Source organism: Notamacropus eugenii, chromosome 5 (genome assembly GCF_028372415.1).
Source record: "Notamacropus eugenii isolate mMacEug1 chromosome 5, mMacEug1.pri_v2, whole genome shotgun sequence".
NCBI lineage: Eukaryota > Metazoa > Chordata > Mammalia > Diprotodontia > Macropodidae > Notamacropus > Notamacropus eugenii.
The window spans coordinates 276,348,218-276,363,392 of NC_092876.1; the positions used below are offsets into that span (position 1 = coordinate 276,348,218).

At 41.2% G+C, this 15,175-nt stretch overlaps 1 protein-coding gene across 1 annotated transcript in view; it reads right to left on the bottom strand.

Annotated features, from left to right (window-relative positions):
* SORL1 (sortilin related receptor 1) overlaps positions 1 to 15,175 on the bottom strand; it is a 224,599-nt gene that overhangs the window by 35,448 nt on the left and 173,976 nt on the right. Inside the window, exons 26-32 of the mRNA XM_072612918.1 lie at positions 13,290 to 13,415; positions 12,358 to 12,465; positions 11,484 to 11,615; positions 10,985 to 11,116; positions 10,130 to 10,270; positions 6,490 to 6,648; positions 3,081 to 3,230 (exon numbers count right to left, since the gene is read on the bottom strand). Of these exons, the coding sequence (XP_072469019.1) occupies positions 3,081 to 3,230; positions 6,490 to 6,648; positions 10,130 to 10,270; positions 10,985 to 11,116; positions 11,484 to 11,615; positions 12,358 to 12,465; positions 13,290 to 13,415 (948 nt within the window). The remainder of the gene's footprint in view (positions 1 to 3,080; positions 3,231 to 6,489; positions 6,649 to 10,129; positions 10,271 to 10,984; positions 11,117 to 11,483; positions 11,616 to 12,357; positions 12,466 to 13,289; positions 13,416 to 15,175) is intronic.

A 15,175-nucleotide genomic window follows, 5' to 3' on the forward strand; every position in this document is an offset into this window, starting at 1 on the left:
AGTAAGTATAGAATAGGTATGTGAAAGATGAAGCATGGTTTGGATCCTTATTAAAATGGAGCTCCCAGCGAGGGAGTCACCAATCAAAAGAGAAGGGCCTTGGGCCAGAAGTTTCTCCAGGATACCAAAGCAGCAGGTGAAGAGAGGTATTATTATTCTTGTTTTATAGATGGGGAAGCTAAGGCTCTGAGTCAGTCAAACATTTCATAAGCACCTATTACGTGCAAGGCACTGTGCTAAATACTAGTGACTTACGTAACAACTAATACCTCTCAGGGGCAGAACTTAACCCAGGTCTTCCTGACTCCAAGTTCAGAACTCTAGGCTGTCTACCAAGAGGATCCTGGGAGGGGAGATCAGGGTGAGGCGGACTATACACCTGAACAATGCTACCAGGTACTGAATAAAAAGGTCAGTGTCAGCCTAGAAGGAAGTTTCCTTCCAAGAAGAGTCTCCCAGGACTCAACTTGGGCTCACACTCTAGTGCTACAACGTACAAATGACGCTGGGCAAACCACTGAACTTCTTCATGCGCAACCCTGCTTAATCTAACATATTAACCAATAACTTTAATAAAAATACTGAAAGCGTGCTCACTCCATTTTTATAATGCACAAAGCTAAATGGTGTAACCTAGAGGGTGAAGAATCAAATCAAGCTTTTAACAGATGCCCACATGTTGGAGAAAACAGAACAAGACAAAATTCTATAAGAATAAATATCTATTTCTGCACTTGAGTTCAAAAACTCAATTGCTAAGCACTGAGAGCTCTGATTTAGTAGCAGTTTATGTGATAAAGGCCTAGGGATTCTGGTGGATGCATGCTCAATATGAGTCTAGTGTGACTTGGCTGCCCTAAAAGCTAATGTTATCTTAGGCTAGATTAATAATAACCACAGAAATAATGTATTGCATACAGAACAATGGAGATTTAAGTTACAGTGTTCCCTGCATTGATGATGCATACATATACACACACCTATTTTACATACGCATGTATATGAATATATACATATGTCAAAGATAGAGTTATTTTCACTGAGGCATTAACAAAATGAAGTGTTTCCAGAAAAGTGTGACCAAAACAGCAAAGGACCTAAAGATCACATCATAGACTTAAGGGGTTCCAAGAAATTTTTGTCATGGAAAAGGGCAACGGAAGAAGAGAAAAAAGAGGAAAATTCTAATTCTGGCTCTCTCTTGCTAGCTATATGAGCACCTGTGCTTTAACTTCTTAATTTACAATACAAGGATAACAGCTGTCCTTCCTATTTCACAGGGCTAATGAAAAGTCAAATGAAATCATGTATGTAAAAGCATTTTGCACATCATAAAGGGTTATACAAATGTCAGAAATGATGGTGAGGAAGAAGATGACAACTGTGCTGCCATTTTGGGAATGGCTGAAGGAACTGCAGATTTTTAACCTGGAGAAGACTTGGCTAAGGAAATGAGTCACCTTCAAAGTTTCAGGAGTTGCCTTATGAAACTATGTGGTTCCAGAGGGCAGAACTAGCAGCAAATGGTCAAAGTTATAGAGAGGTGTATTTTGATTCAAAAAACAAAAAACAAAAAAACTTCTTAACAGCTCTTCAGAGAAGCTCTTCAGAAATGGAATGGGTTACAACCTTATGAGGTCATGCAACTTGTCACTGGAAGCATCCCAGCAGAGTCTGAATGACTGACCAAGTGTCAGGGACACTGTGGACGGTGCTTGTGTACTGGGTAGTAACTTGGATTAGGTGACTTTAGTAGATGAAGTTGGATTAAAGTCTTTCCCAAGTCTTTGAGGGAACAGGTATCATCATTCCCATTTGAAAGGTGAAAACATTAAGAACAAGGAAGTTAGCTGCCTTGTTCAAAATCAAGTAGTTGGTTACTGAGAGACTGGGGATCAGAACCCAGTTTTCTTTCCACCAGACCCATGATCCCTCCTTACTTATGCTATCTCTCCCACACAGAAGACACACAAAGCTCATTATCAGTAGGACACCCACTTTAACCTCTGACAGCAGTGACATATTTACATGGATTCTTCCACACTCTTTCACCCAGTTCCCTTTGTGACCAGCTTGTGTATCTGAGATGGTGACAAGGCCTACTGTGGAAATCTATAGTCATAAAACAGAACAAAGCTAACTGGCCCCTCAAAGGGATGGATGGAACCCTTGATCTTGACCTTGTAAGCAAGGAGGTAACTAGGCACATGTAACCTTCTTCAAGTGCGGCTCGGAAGTCTCTGCTTTTTCATCTTTGGCTTTCTGACCTCTCCACCCTCTCCCTGGGCAGCAGTCTTTTGGGTGTGAATTGAATAGGCTTGGAAATATCTGTTAAGTCATCCCTGCCCCACCTCCTTCAAAAGTCACAGAAACTGTCCAAATGATGTATTTTATCTTTAACGTGTGTTCCATAGAACAGTGTGCCTTGAAATGGATACAAGGGAGTTAAGAACAAATGAAAACAGACATCCTCTCCTGTCCCCTTTTAAAGAGGAGATAATACCAGAACTCCCTCACTCCCAGTGACAAATAAAACAACTCTAAACACTGTGTCCACATAATCTTTGATATGGATGTTTTCAGAGTGGCTACAGGCACATGCATGTATTTATTCATTCAACAAATGTTTACTAAGCACTTACTGAGAGCACAGCACTGTGCTGTGTGCTGTGGAGGGATGGGAGGGCATGCAAAGACTAAAGCAGAGGTGACAAACTCACTGTCCAAGTGGCCCTCAGAACTCCTGAGTGCAGCCTGAACCAGACTAAAATGCAGCTGGGAAATATTTAATAAAATAAATAAAAATACAACACAAGATAGGTAACGTTAATTTGTGACTTTCTAACATGCAGCCTGCAGGGATCCATTTCTTAATTATGACTGCACTGGTCTAGAACTGTGTAGATGCTGACCCCAGTTGTTTATGGGTAAACATGCCTGTACATATGTGTGTATAGATATAGACATACATACACAGATTCCACTCAAGTAGGGACATACAATTCAGAGGGAAATTAGGCATAAGGAATAGAAGACCAACACTAAAAATCAGCCTTACTAAGAACTCTCAAGGCACTTACGACAGTTATATTCATCCATGCCGTCCCGGCAGTCCCTATGACCATCACAGCGCTTCCAATTGGGAATGCACTTCTTTGGTTGTTGGCACTCAAATTCAAATCTGCTGCACTGTCCAAGCTGGGTTGTGGTGGAGGTCGATGAGACATTAGCTGGAAAAGGAGACAAGAAGACCATTATAATCTCGGGGCAAAGGGAAAGGGCCAGTGAACACTGGGGACAATATAGAACGAGCTGTAGAAAGGTCTCAAAGAGCTAGCCAGTGTAATGATGGGATATGTACATGGGAGTCTGACAGGAAGGGAATGAGAAGCGATGAGCTCTGTCCACCCAAAACTGCTGGAGGAAATGGTACAGGTGAGATTAAAGAACACTGATTAAGAATAAGACATGACCTTCAAAAGACCTGGAGTAAGGGTTACAGTGCCAGATGCTGCATGAAGGACCTAAGGAGAACCTGGACAGAAGGAGAAGTCATGGAGAGATTGCAACTTGTATCAACAGACATTGAGTTTCCAAATCAATAAGATTACAGCTCTACTGTTATAAGGAAATATGTGACAGAAGAATAATGAAAACGGATCAAAGGCTGGGTCTTGGGGCAAAAGATAAAGTAATGGGATACCTCATTTTAGCACATGAATTGCCAACCATATAACACTGCCTAGCATGTCAGTGAGGGCTTCAGTTCTCACTACACTTTTACAGTCTTTTGGGGAGACAAGCTTTATATACATGAAACAACTAGAAAGCAATTCATGAAAATACAATTGAGGGCTAAAATGTACAATACAAAATACAAAAGAGGGAGAGATCGGTGCGCACTGCTGTCGTAGAAAGTTTCACTGAAAGAGTCACGTAAAAGATAAGGATGTAATAACTCTCAGGTCTAGGTCAGAGGATCTCCTGAGGGTCTTTCTCTAAAAGTTAGTCTTATACATTCTGAACAATGATGGAGTTTTCAGATATGTTAGGGGCAAATAGGAGGCCAGCTTTAGTGGAAGAGGGAGTAGATGTAGGGGAAAAGTGGGGACTAGAATGGCAATAGGTAGTTAGCATGGGTTCACATTATGGAAGTCCTTGAACATAAAGCCAAGGAGTCTGGAATTACACACCTGGGCATCATGGAGCTATTGGTGGTTCTTAAGCAGGGAGTGACATGATGAAGAAAGGAAGAACAAAATGGAGACGTAATTTTCTATGCAAAGTTTTCATGCAAAGGATGAGTGATTAATCTCTATTTCTACAAAGAAGAAATGGGTTCAAAATATACAGATGCAGAAAGAATTCAGATTATACAAAAGGAATACTCTTCTGTTTCTTGAAATTGAGTCAAGAAATCTGGGTTTTAATCTCTGTGCCATCTGCAGGATTTGGGGTAAGTAAGCTCATTTCTCTGAACTTTGTTATCCACTTAATAAAATGGAAGAAACTGAATTTGAAGACATTGAAAGAAGTTCTTCACCATTTTTGTGTCATGGACCCCTTTGGTAGTCTCATGAAGCCTAAAGTCCCCTTCTCAGAAGAATACTTTTAAATGCATAAAGTAAAGATACACAGTACTGCAAACAAAATCAATTCCACAGAAATATAATTATCAAAATATTTTTTTAAAAAGTTCATAGATTCCAGGTGAAGCACTCCTGCTCTTGCAGCTGTATCAATCAATGATTCACATAATCATGTATGTCAGAAGTGAAAGGAACCTTAGAGATTTAGTCCAGATGTCAAAGCTCAGGATGTGTTTAATTCGATATCCTACAGCTACTAACTGAGAGAGCCAGGATGTGAACCCCAAGCCTCCTGAGTCTACATTCCATTTAAAGTAACCTAGAGAACGTTTCATTCATTCAATAAATGTTAATTAAGTGCCTACTATGTGCCAGGCACCGTAGAATCTCTTCTTGGATGACCTTTAAAAACAGGACGCTCATCTGGCTGGTGTTTCTAATTCTGCCTGAAGTGAGGCGTATGAATTAGTTGAGCTCTCAAGGTCTATAGAAGCCCGCACATTCCAGGCTTGAAGGACAGCCAGTTCAAAGGCATAGAGATGATAGAGCATCATCTTTGAAGAACAATGAGATCAGTTTGGCTCAGTTGTAGAGTGAAGGTGAGTGATGTGTAACGAGGCTAGAAGCGTAGGCAATTAAAGACAGTGCAGAAGGAGGGACCAGGTTGGTTGCTCCTTTGAAAGAACAGGCGCGTCACCACGTAGAACCACTAGATGGCAGTCTTCTACTCTTTTTTGAAGAGGAAATTGACATGGGAAGTGTGCATAGGAATCTGCTTTTGTGTTTAACTCTGGGAGAGAACAAACCGGCATGAACACAAAGGTATATTTCTATGCACACTTCCAGCTGCACTTCCTGTGCAGGGAGAAAGGTGCAGAGCCGGGAACGAGAACGCTGGAAGAGGGCCAGTAACAACTCCCATCAATTCTGTCTTTTCCTTGTCACTCCTAAACCTGACTGACGATTGCCCTCTCTAAAGTTGCTGCTGTAGTGCAAGTCAGCTCAGTCTCTACATCTGCCACCTCAAAAGACAAGAAGGCAGTGGAGTCAGGAAGAGCTGAGTTCCAAACCAGCCTCAGACACTAGCTGTACGACCTTGGGCAAGTCATTTAAACCCCATGTGCCTCAGTTTCTCCATCTGAAAAATGAGAATAAGAGCAGCTACCTCTCAGGGGTTACTTTAAGAATCAAATTAGATAATATCTGTAAACGGCTTTGTAAATCTTAAAGCACTACATAAAAACGTTAGTTATTATTACTAAGAAGGCAACATGTTATAGTGCAAAGATCACTAGGTTAGAGTTTGGAACACCTGGGTTCAAAGTCCAATTCTACCTCAGCTGGGAGGGTCTGGGGTACACAAACAGTGTACAGAGCTCTGGGCCTGGAGTCAGGAAGACTTGAATTCAAATCTAGCCTCTGATACTTACTAGCTGTGTGACCCTGAGTAATTCACTTAACATCTGTCTGCTTCAGTTTTCTCAACTGTAAAATGGGGATAATAACAGCACCTACCTTCCAGGATTGTTGTGAGGATCAAATAAGATAGTACCTGTGAAGTGCTTAGTATGGTGCCTGGCACTGTTCCCTTCCCAATCCCATCTTGCTGTGTGACCCCAGGCAAGTCACTTCTCCTTTCTGAGGCAAAGTTCTCTCTGTTATTTATAATTTTAATGACAATGTCTGACTGGATGATTTCTATGATCCTCTCCCTTCTCCTGACAGCCCAACGAGGCAGCGCCTCTATCATATCATGTGTGCTGTTAGAGAGAGTCTCATAAAGGCACTTTTTCACGGTGACTTATGGAAACCTGGGGCTCTCTAAAGATATACAGTACTCTGGCTCAATGGACCATCTTTCAGAGGTGGGAGGTAAAGACGCCAGAGCTCTGAAACTCACCAGCAGTCGGGCAGGCTTCCTCATCAGAGCCATCAGGACAGTCTTTGTACCCATCACATGCCCAGCTGTTCATAATGCAGGCACCATTGTTACAGCGGAAGTAATTGGGGAGACATGTGGAAGGCCTTGTCGTTGTGCTAGGGGGAAGGAGATGTGAATCTGCAAAAAACAGAGAGCAACAAAACCCTTAGAAGTCACTATCACACACAAGGAGTTAATCCCATGACTTCTAAGTCTAAATGGAACCCTGGACCCTGTAAGGCCAATTTGGAATCAAGATGGGTAGAGACAGGTACATATCAGAATGCTGGATAATTCAAATGTTATTTGATAGCTCTGGGATGAGTTGATACATGTATGTACTTGGCCCAGAAACTTACCATCCCAATTGTGTTTGGTTCAGGCCAGTACTGAAATGGGCTTGTATTCTTGAGGTATGTTAGCTGACAGCTAGAGAGGAGAGCATTTAGAAGGTGTTGAGTGGCAGGAACATCCACCTTGGGCCTGAACATTTGAAGTGGCTAACCCAAGGTTGACTAGACTGTCAAGTGCGAGGACCCCAAAATGAGAGACTAGAAGAAGCATGGTGAGTGGTAAAGGTCATCCATCAGAAGGTTCAAGTCTCAAGACTTACTACTGCTACTTACTAGTTAACTGGCATTGGCCAGGCTATTTACATTTTCTCATCGTGTTTCATCTGTTAAAATGAAGATAATATTTGCAGTCCCCAGAGCCCAGGGTTGTAGAGAGAATTCAATATGTGGCACAATAGACAGAGCACTGGGCCTGAAGTCAGAAACACCTGAGTTCAAATCCAGATTCAGATACTTACTAGTTGGAGGACCTGGGTGAGTCACTTAAGCTTCTGTTTGCCTCAGTTTTCTTAACGATAAAATGGGGAGGATAAGAATAACACCCACCTCCCAGGTTCGCTGTGAGGACCAACTGAGATGATATTTGTAAAGCTAAACTTAGCACAGTGCCTGGCACATGGTAAATGCTATATAAATGTTGGTTATTGTTATTATTTTTTCTTTCCCTTTTTAAGTTTTCTTTTTTTCTAAAACAATTATACAAAAAGAAAAAGCATATAAACTTAAATATTAAAACAAACAAAATACAGCAAGAAAAAACATCATATGCATAGCAGAACATGAGAGGATTCAAAATATACAGCAATAAATTTCCATTTCAAGAAAGCCTATGTAACAGATACTACATGTTGTGCTAAGAGCTATCCATCTTTTTTTCACTTCCTTGGAAGTTTTCTTTTGTTGTCTGCTAAGTACTTTTTACTTTGTTCTTTTTCCCCTTTCCTCCCCCCACCCCCCAAAGGCTACAATTAAGAATGGATATATTTAATATAGAGATATATACACATACACAGATACACATACATACATATATAAACATATACTTTTCTTAACAAATTCTACTCTTCATTTTTGTTTTATGTTTGTGAGTATCTCTTATTTCCTACTCCTCCTAACTCCTCTACTTTACTTCTACTCACGACCTTGCCTTCCTATGACTTGATCCCTTCCTTATCCTACCATTCCTTAATTCTAAACACCTTTCCGTAGCCCCCATAACTTCTTCCCTCACCTCCCCTCTACAGATCCCTCTTATATCCTCCCCCACTCCATATCCCTTTACCATTTTATTTGTTCTGAATTTAGAAGACTTTTATACTCTTCTAGACATACATGGATCGTTCCCTCTTGAACCCTGATGAAAGCAGGTTTCCAGAACTACCAGCCTTCCTCTCCTATCTAATTCCCCTGCATTGGTTCTTCCCCTCACACCTCATTTGTGTAAGATAATCACTCCTTTTCACTGTTCTTAAGCAGTTTTACTGTTCACATGTTATACTCAGGTCTACCCCAGTCTTTCTTACAAACTACTCAATGATAAACAACAATCTCCAACATACGTTTTACATTTGACATACACAAAAGATAAACAGTACATTGAGTCCCTTGGAATTCCTCTGGTATGTAACATATTTTTCTTGACTCTTGTACACTGAATCTCCTATTAAATTCAAGTTTTGTTTTGTTTTGTTTTAACAAAGTCCTCAAAGTCTGACAGTTCATGAAACGTCCTTTTTTTTTTCATTGAGGATCATGCTTAGCTTTGCTGGGTATATTTTCAACTGGAAGCCCAGTTCTCCTCCTCTCTGATATAGTGTTCCAAGACCCACAGTCTTTAGTGTTGCTGCTGCTAGGTCTCGTGTGATTCTAATTGTGGCACGGCCATATTTAAATTTCTTTTTTCTTGTTGCTCATAATATTTTATCCTTGGGCTTCAGAATTTAACTATAACATACCTGTGGGGTTTCCTCATAGGATCTCTTTCAGATTTTTTTTTTCTATTTCTACTTTCCCCTCATGTTCTAATTCTTCAGGATAATTTTCTTTTAAATTTCTTGTGTTACATTAAGATTCTTTTTTTGATAATAGCTTTCAGGTAGTCCAATTACTCTTATGTTTTCTCTCCTTGATCTGTTCTCTAGATTCCCTGTTTTTCTTATGAGATGTTTCACATTCTCTTCTATTTCTTCATTCTTTATAATTTGTTTTATTATTTCTTGATCTCTTATACTTTTCCTGGCTTCTCCTTGCCAATTGCAATTTTCAAAGAGTTGTTTTCTTCCTTAAGATTCTGGATCTCCTTTTCTAATTGGCTAACTTTCTTCTCATAATCTTCTTGGGTTTTTTTTGGACTGTTCTTAGGTTTTTTTTCTGTTTTTCCTCAATCTCTTTCATTTGATTTTTAAAGTATTTTTTAAGTTCTTCTATGAATTCTTTTGGCGCAGGCGATCATTTGACATTACTCTTGGGGCAGAAGAGTTTGTTTATACTTCCCAAGCCCAGTTTTCTCTATTCCCATAGTAACTCTCTATGGTTAGATTCTTTCTCCTTTGCCTCTTATTTGCAGTAGCTTACTTCTGTAATCACCTCTAGTCCTGGGGTGTGGGGGATGAGTCCTTTGGCCTCAGATCTTCAGTTCTCCCCGCCCCCCAGCCTGGAACTGAAATCAAGACCTCCAGCTCCTGTGAGTGCCCCACTGTTTCTGCACTTACCAGGTGTGCTGGTTCCTGTTCACCACCAGCTGCATCTCTGCAGCACAGCTGGTTCTGGCATTCCTTGTCAGCAGAGGTTTCCTAGATCTTCCCCAGCTCAGAAGCCCAACTCCCTTCACTGTCCAGGAGGGTAAAAGTTCCTGTGCCTGGGGCTGAGGTAGCCTCCCAACCCAGCTAACCCAGGGCTGGCTGCCCATTGTTTAAGCAGTCCCTAGCCTGGACATGCTTACTCTTCACAGAGACCAAACCCTGTTCTGGGATTTTTCTCCAGATCTACCCAAACTGTCCCAGAAGTACTCCAGCAGTGCCCCTACTCCTATTTTTACCAGCTCTATGTTTGCCCTGAGGTGCTATTTTATCTCTTTTGTGGAGGAAAATCTTGAGCTTGGGATTTTCTGACCTACTCCACCATCTTTCCAGAATGCTTTCCTGTTACTGTTATTATTAGAATCATCCTTATCCTCATTATTATTTAAGCAAAGCACTTTGCAAACTAGCAAGCGTTCTATACAGATGAGCTCTTATTAGCATCGGCTTGTTGTAAGTACTCCTTACCTCCACCTCCACAATCCTTTTCATCAGACCAGTCCCCACAGTCGTTCTCCGTGTCACATTTCCACCTGTTTGGAATGCAGTGCCCATTTTCACACCGGAATTGGAAGTACCGAGAGCAGTTTGGTGCTTCAGTGGGGTTTTCTAAAGATACCAACCATGAGCAGTAGTCACTTTCCCAGCACATATTATTCAGAGAGCTCAAATATTTAATTACACCTTTCTTACCCAGAACCCAGCTGCTTTACTAAGGCTATTAGACTCTACAATAGAGACAAAAAAAAATCATCCACATAAGTCCACAAATGCCACCCCCCTTTTATTTCTTCTTCTCATGAAATGCAATTACCTAAAATATACTATAACATCTTGAAAACCATTATCTGAATTTAAAATTAAATGCATCTGACAAAAAGAATGATATACTGATGAAAATTAATGGTGGTGATCTATCTGTAAATTAAAAGAGCATTACACTCAGAAAATGAAGAAAAAATATATGTGTATAAAACATATATATAAAAATATATGTGTACATATACATACATATTAAAAACTTAGTACTCTGAAGAGCATTACAGTCAAAATGGGAATATATATTATCATATCACACACACACACACACACACACACACACACACACACACCCCTTCTCAATATGAGGAGCTGCTCAATAGCTTCTGAAGTCTCAACCCATAAATTGCCTTACAATTAGCCAGAGCAGTTCCTACAAAAAAAAATTTACATTGCTGAATATGACCAAATTTCATTTCATTTCACTTCTTCTTGAGTTAAGGGTTAGTGTTATAAGATCATGAGGATAGAAGAGTGGTCAAAAAGAGTTGTTAAAAAACTTACCACAATTGGCTTCATCTGAGTAATCCCCGCAGTCATCCATCCCATCACACTTCCAAATCAAACTAATACAAACTCCATTCTGACACTGGAAACTGAACTGGTCACAAACCTTGCGGAATTCAGGGTCTGGGGCTAACAAAGAACAAGTTAACATGAAATAATGATCATTCCTATCTAAAAAGTTCAGCACGGTAGAACAACTACTAAAAAAGACCTGAAAACTTCTCAAGGGCTCCTCTGATCTGAAGACTCTATGATATATAGTAAGCCCAAGCAAAAAAAAATCACAAGCTCTAACCTCTTAGTACTTTGACTATCAACTAAAAAGGCTTATACTACTTTATGTATAATGTCTAGCCTTTTAAGACAGCCCGTATTGGATACCTGACAGATCTCCAAGCTAGGTGAATAAACATCCCCTAAACTGGTCTCACCATCCTTCCTCTGTGACAGTCCTCCCACCATTTGGGGATATCTTTTCCCTGAGCAGCCCACTTACCACACCCAGCAAAAGCTGCATCCTCATCTGAGCCATCACGACACTGGACAATGCCATCACACACCATGGTATGCAAGAGGCACTGCTCATGGTTTTTACACACAAAGTCCATGAAACGACTACACAGGGGCTCTGAAAGAATTCAGACAGGAAGAGACTGCAATTAGACAAATATCCATTAAGCACCTAATATTTGCAAAGAAAGCCCTATGTTAGACACCTAAGAAAACATCATAAGAATAGATGAGAAGACCATCTCTGCCCTTAGAATTTAGTCTAGGTTGGGTAAAGGATAAAAACAACACTAATACACAAATAAATAAAATGCACAATAAAAACACTGTACAAAACAAAGAGCTATAGGATTTCCAAGGGGGAAAAGGGCATTCATTCATTACTAAGGAGTTGGGAGAGTGCGAGAAGGAGGGGCTTCACAGAGAGGAGATGGCTTTCACTTGGGTTTATATGGATGGTCTGGAATTCAGGAGGAGAGGAGGCTGGTAGGACTTTGCTACCCAAAATTATTCGGTGGTAACAATCAACACTTCAGGCAAATGGAGCCTTAAGCCAAGGCATTAAAACAACAACTTGAGATTTAACTGAGTTTCAAATCACAAAATGTTGCATGTAGTCACTAGCAATACTAGATTAGCATGTAACCAATCCAAGAGATAGAATCAATGCCCACAGAGGCAGTTTATCTGTGGTTTCTCTCAAACAAAGCCCAAGGGCATATACTCCCTCTGGTGTGGTCTTTCTGCCATGTAGAACTGACAATGACCAGCAATCAGGATAGCAAAGTGCTGGACTGCCTGCTCTCAACCACCATGAACAGCCTGTCTGTGGTCCGCCCTTGGAAGAGTGCAGCACTCACCACAATGCTGCTCATCTGAGCCATCTGAGCAGTCATGGAGCCCATCACAGTGCTTGCTGGATGGAATACAGGTACCGTTGGGGCAACGGAATCCATTGCACTTCTTCTCTGGAATTTGACAAAAGAAGAAAAGGAGGAGAAAGAAAAAACAATCAGTGCCCAAGAGCAGGAGGCCATAAAGCTTGTATCAAATTTTTGAAGTAACAATAATAAGGATAGAAAGAGTTCTGGAAGGGATTTTAGATACCTTCTAGTATAATCCCCTCATTTCAGAGATGAGGGAACTAAAGGCCAAAGCTTTTAAGCAAGTAGTCCAAGATCATATTAGGAGTAAGCAGCCAAGACTCCTAACCTGAGGGAATTTCATTAGAGCGCTCTGTCATCTACCCTCCCAACAATCACGTAAGGTAAGGAGAACAGGTTCCTATATGCAAGCCACCATCTAACCCTTATCCCTGCTATCAATCTTTGGGGGGAAAAAACGCAGGAACCAAACAACTAGAGTTTAAAGGATCTACCTGAAGTAAGACACCAAAAGTTCGTAGAGAAACAAAACTTGGATTCCCAATTCACGCATCCAGGCCTGTGAATCTTGCCAAAAGAACACTGCCTCCAAATCATAGCCAGGCACAGTGATTCAAAGAGAGAATGGACCCACCCTAGTCTCTGAGTCCCAAGGAAGCAATCTCACAGATAGGGCAGAGCCATGAGGAACAAAGAACAGTCAAGGCATCCTTTCTGGAAAAGCAATCAACCAAAAGAAATGTTCCCAAGTCCTTAAATCTGGCTCACTTAAAGCTGAGGCATGGAGTAGTATTCCCAGGTCAGTGAGAATCTTTCAGTGAAGAGTGAAAGCATTTCCCATTCTGAAGTCTTTTCCTTTCTAGTACAGACTGAGGGTCAGGGGCTTGGTCAGAGGTATCTGCACTTACCACAGTTGATAGGGTCCTCATCAGAACCATCCTGGCAATCAGCATCCCCGTCACATGCCCACCTCTGAGGGATACAGTGCCCATTGTGGCACTGGAAGCTGGAGGCCTCACAGGTGTGGAAGATGGCTAAGAACAAAACAGAAGGAGAATGCACCATCACAACTTTCCCTTTCTCTCTCCCCCACCAACCACTGAGAAGAGGGGAGAACCATCTGGTCCTCAAGACCAAAGGAGGAAGATCTGCCCTAGGCAGGGCCTAGAAAGCTGGGGGAGGCAGGTTATTTAAGTTTAGTGGGTGCAGCTTGATGAATGGGCTGGCATTTCTCATGACTACCTTTCAACAAATTTTAAAAATCACTGCAGAGTCCCTATGAAACTCCATATACAAAAGTCAAACAAAGTGACCTTCCCTTGACTGACTGGTGTATGGTTAGGAAAAGACAAGTACCTGGGGGGGGGAGGGAGGGGAGAGAAGGCCAGGTGTGTGTGTGTGTGTGTGTGTGTGTGTTTCTCTCTCTCTGTCTCTCCCTCTTCTAGATTCTTACAATATATGCTTTACAGAAGCAGGTGTTTCCTCTTTGTTTCAATTGGTCACATTTATTTTTGCCTGCACATGCCCAAAGACTTTTGCTACAAGTCTATTGGAAAACAGAATGAGACAAGACAACTCTTGACTGTGAATTCTGTTCTAGTCTACCTTTTGCTATAGGGAGGTAGCATTACAGTTAAGGTTCAAATCTCCTGCCTCTGATACTTATTTGTTGTGCAACTTAATCTCTCAGGGTCCCAGGCAGCTTTCTAAGTCTGTAGGTTGATGTCCATTTGAATTGGTAGAGGGAGATTCCATACCAGAGGTTCCCTTCAAAGATGAAATTAGAATCTTATCTCACCACAATGCAACAAAATAAAAATGATGACACCAACAACAATAATAATGTCTTGTTTCCCATCTGTAAATCCTGCGTCCCCAATAAGAATGTAAGCTCTCAAGGTCATAAACCACTTAATGATTTTTCAAAACTGCTATTAATGACTTTATGCATTTACTCCCTAGGATGACTATACATAGACAGTAGGTGTTCAATAAATATCTGATAACTTGGTGATACTTTCTCCTGAAAAACAGAAGATGTTCTCACTTGAATTCCTTCATTTATTCTCACTGTGACTCTAGAGGGTAAAGCTGTCTGCTTTAGAGGTGAAAAACCTGAAACACAGAGTATGGTTCACTCAAGGTCACACAGCAAGTGGGCTCCAGAAATAAAACTACATCCTAGATCTAATGATCCCAGAAGATGGAGGCCCCTCTACCAGCTTCAATTAAATAGAGATGATGACTGGAATTAAAAGCAAAAGAAGAGGTGGCTGAAACTATGGCCCAAGCTGTAAGGGAATATCCATGGTTTAAAGAGATTGCTCTAACTTTCAAGTTCAAAGGGTGAAATTTCGGCAGGGCACTGAAGAGTGCTGCTGGTTGCCTGCTTTCTCCATCCAATCGGGGCAGAAAATTGTTTATATCTGTTTTCTAAGGAAGATAGAAGGGAAGGAGAGGGAGGGAAGGAGAGAATGGGGTAGGGGAAGAGTGGGAGGGAGGAGAGAGAGGGAAAGGAGGGGAGGGAGAGCCAGGGAGAGAGAGAGAGAGAGAGAGATAGTAGGAACAAGTGAGGGGAAGAGAGAGAGAAAGAGAAAAAGAGAGGGTTGGGAGACAGATATAGAGGAAAGGAGAGAAAGAGGGAGGGAGGAGGGGAGAGGTCAAAGAGAGTGTGTTATAGAGGATAACAGGTGCTTTTCTTACTAAATCAAGGCAACCAACAAAAAGCTATTCATATAATTCAATGGCTTGATTGACACTGCAGGATTCCAACTTAAGTCTAAAGACATTAAAA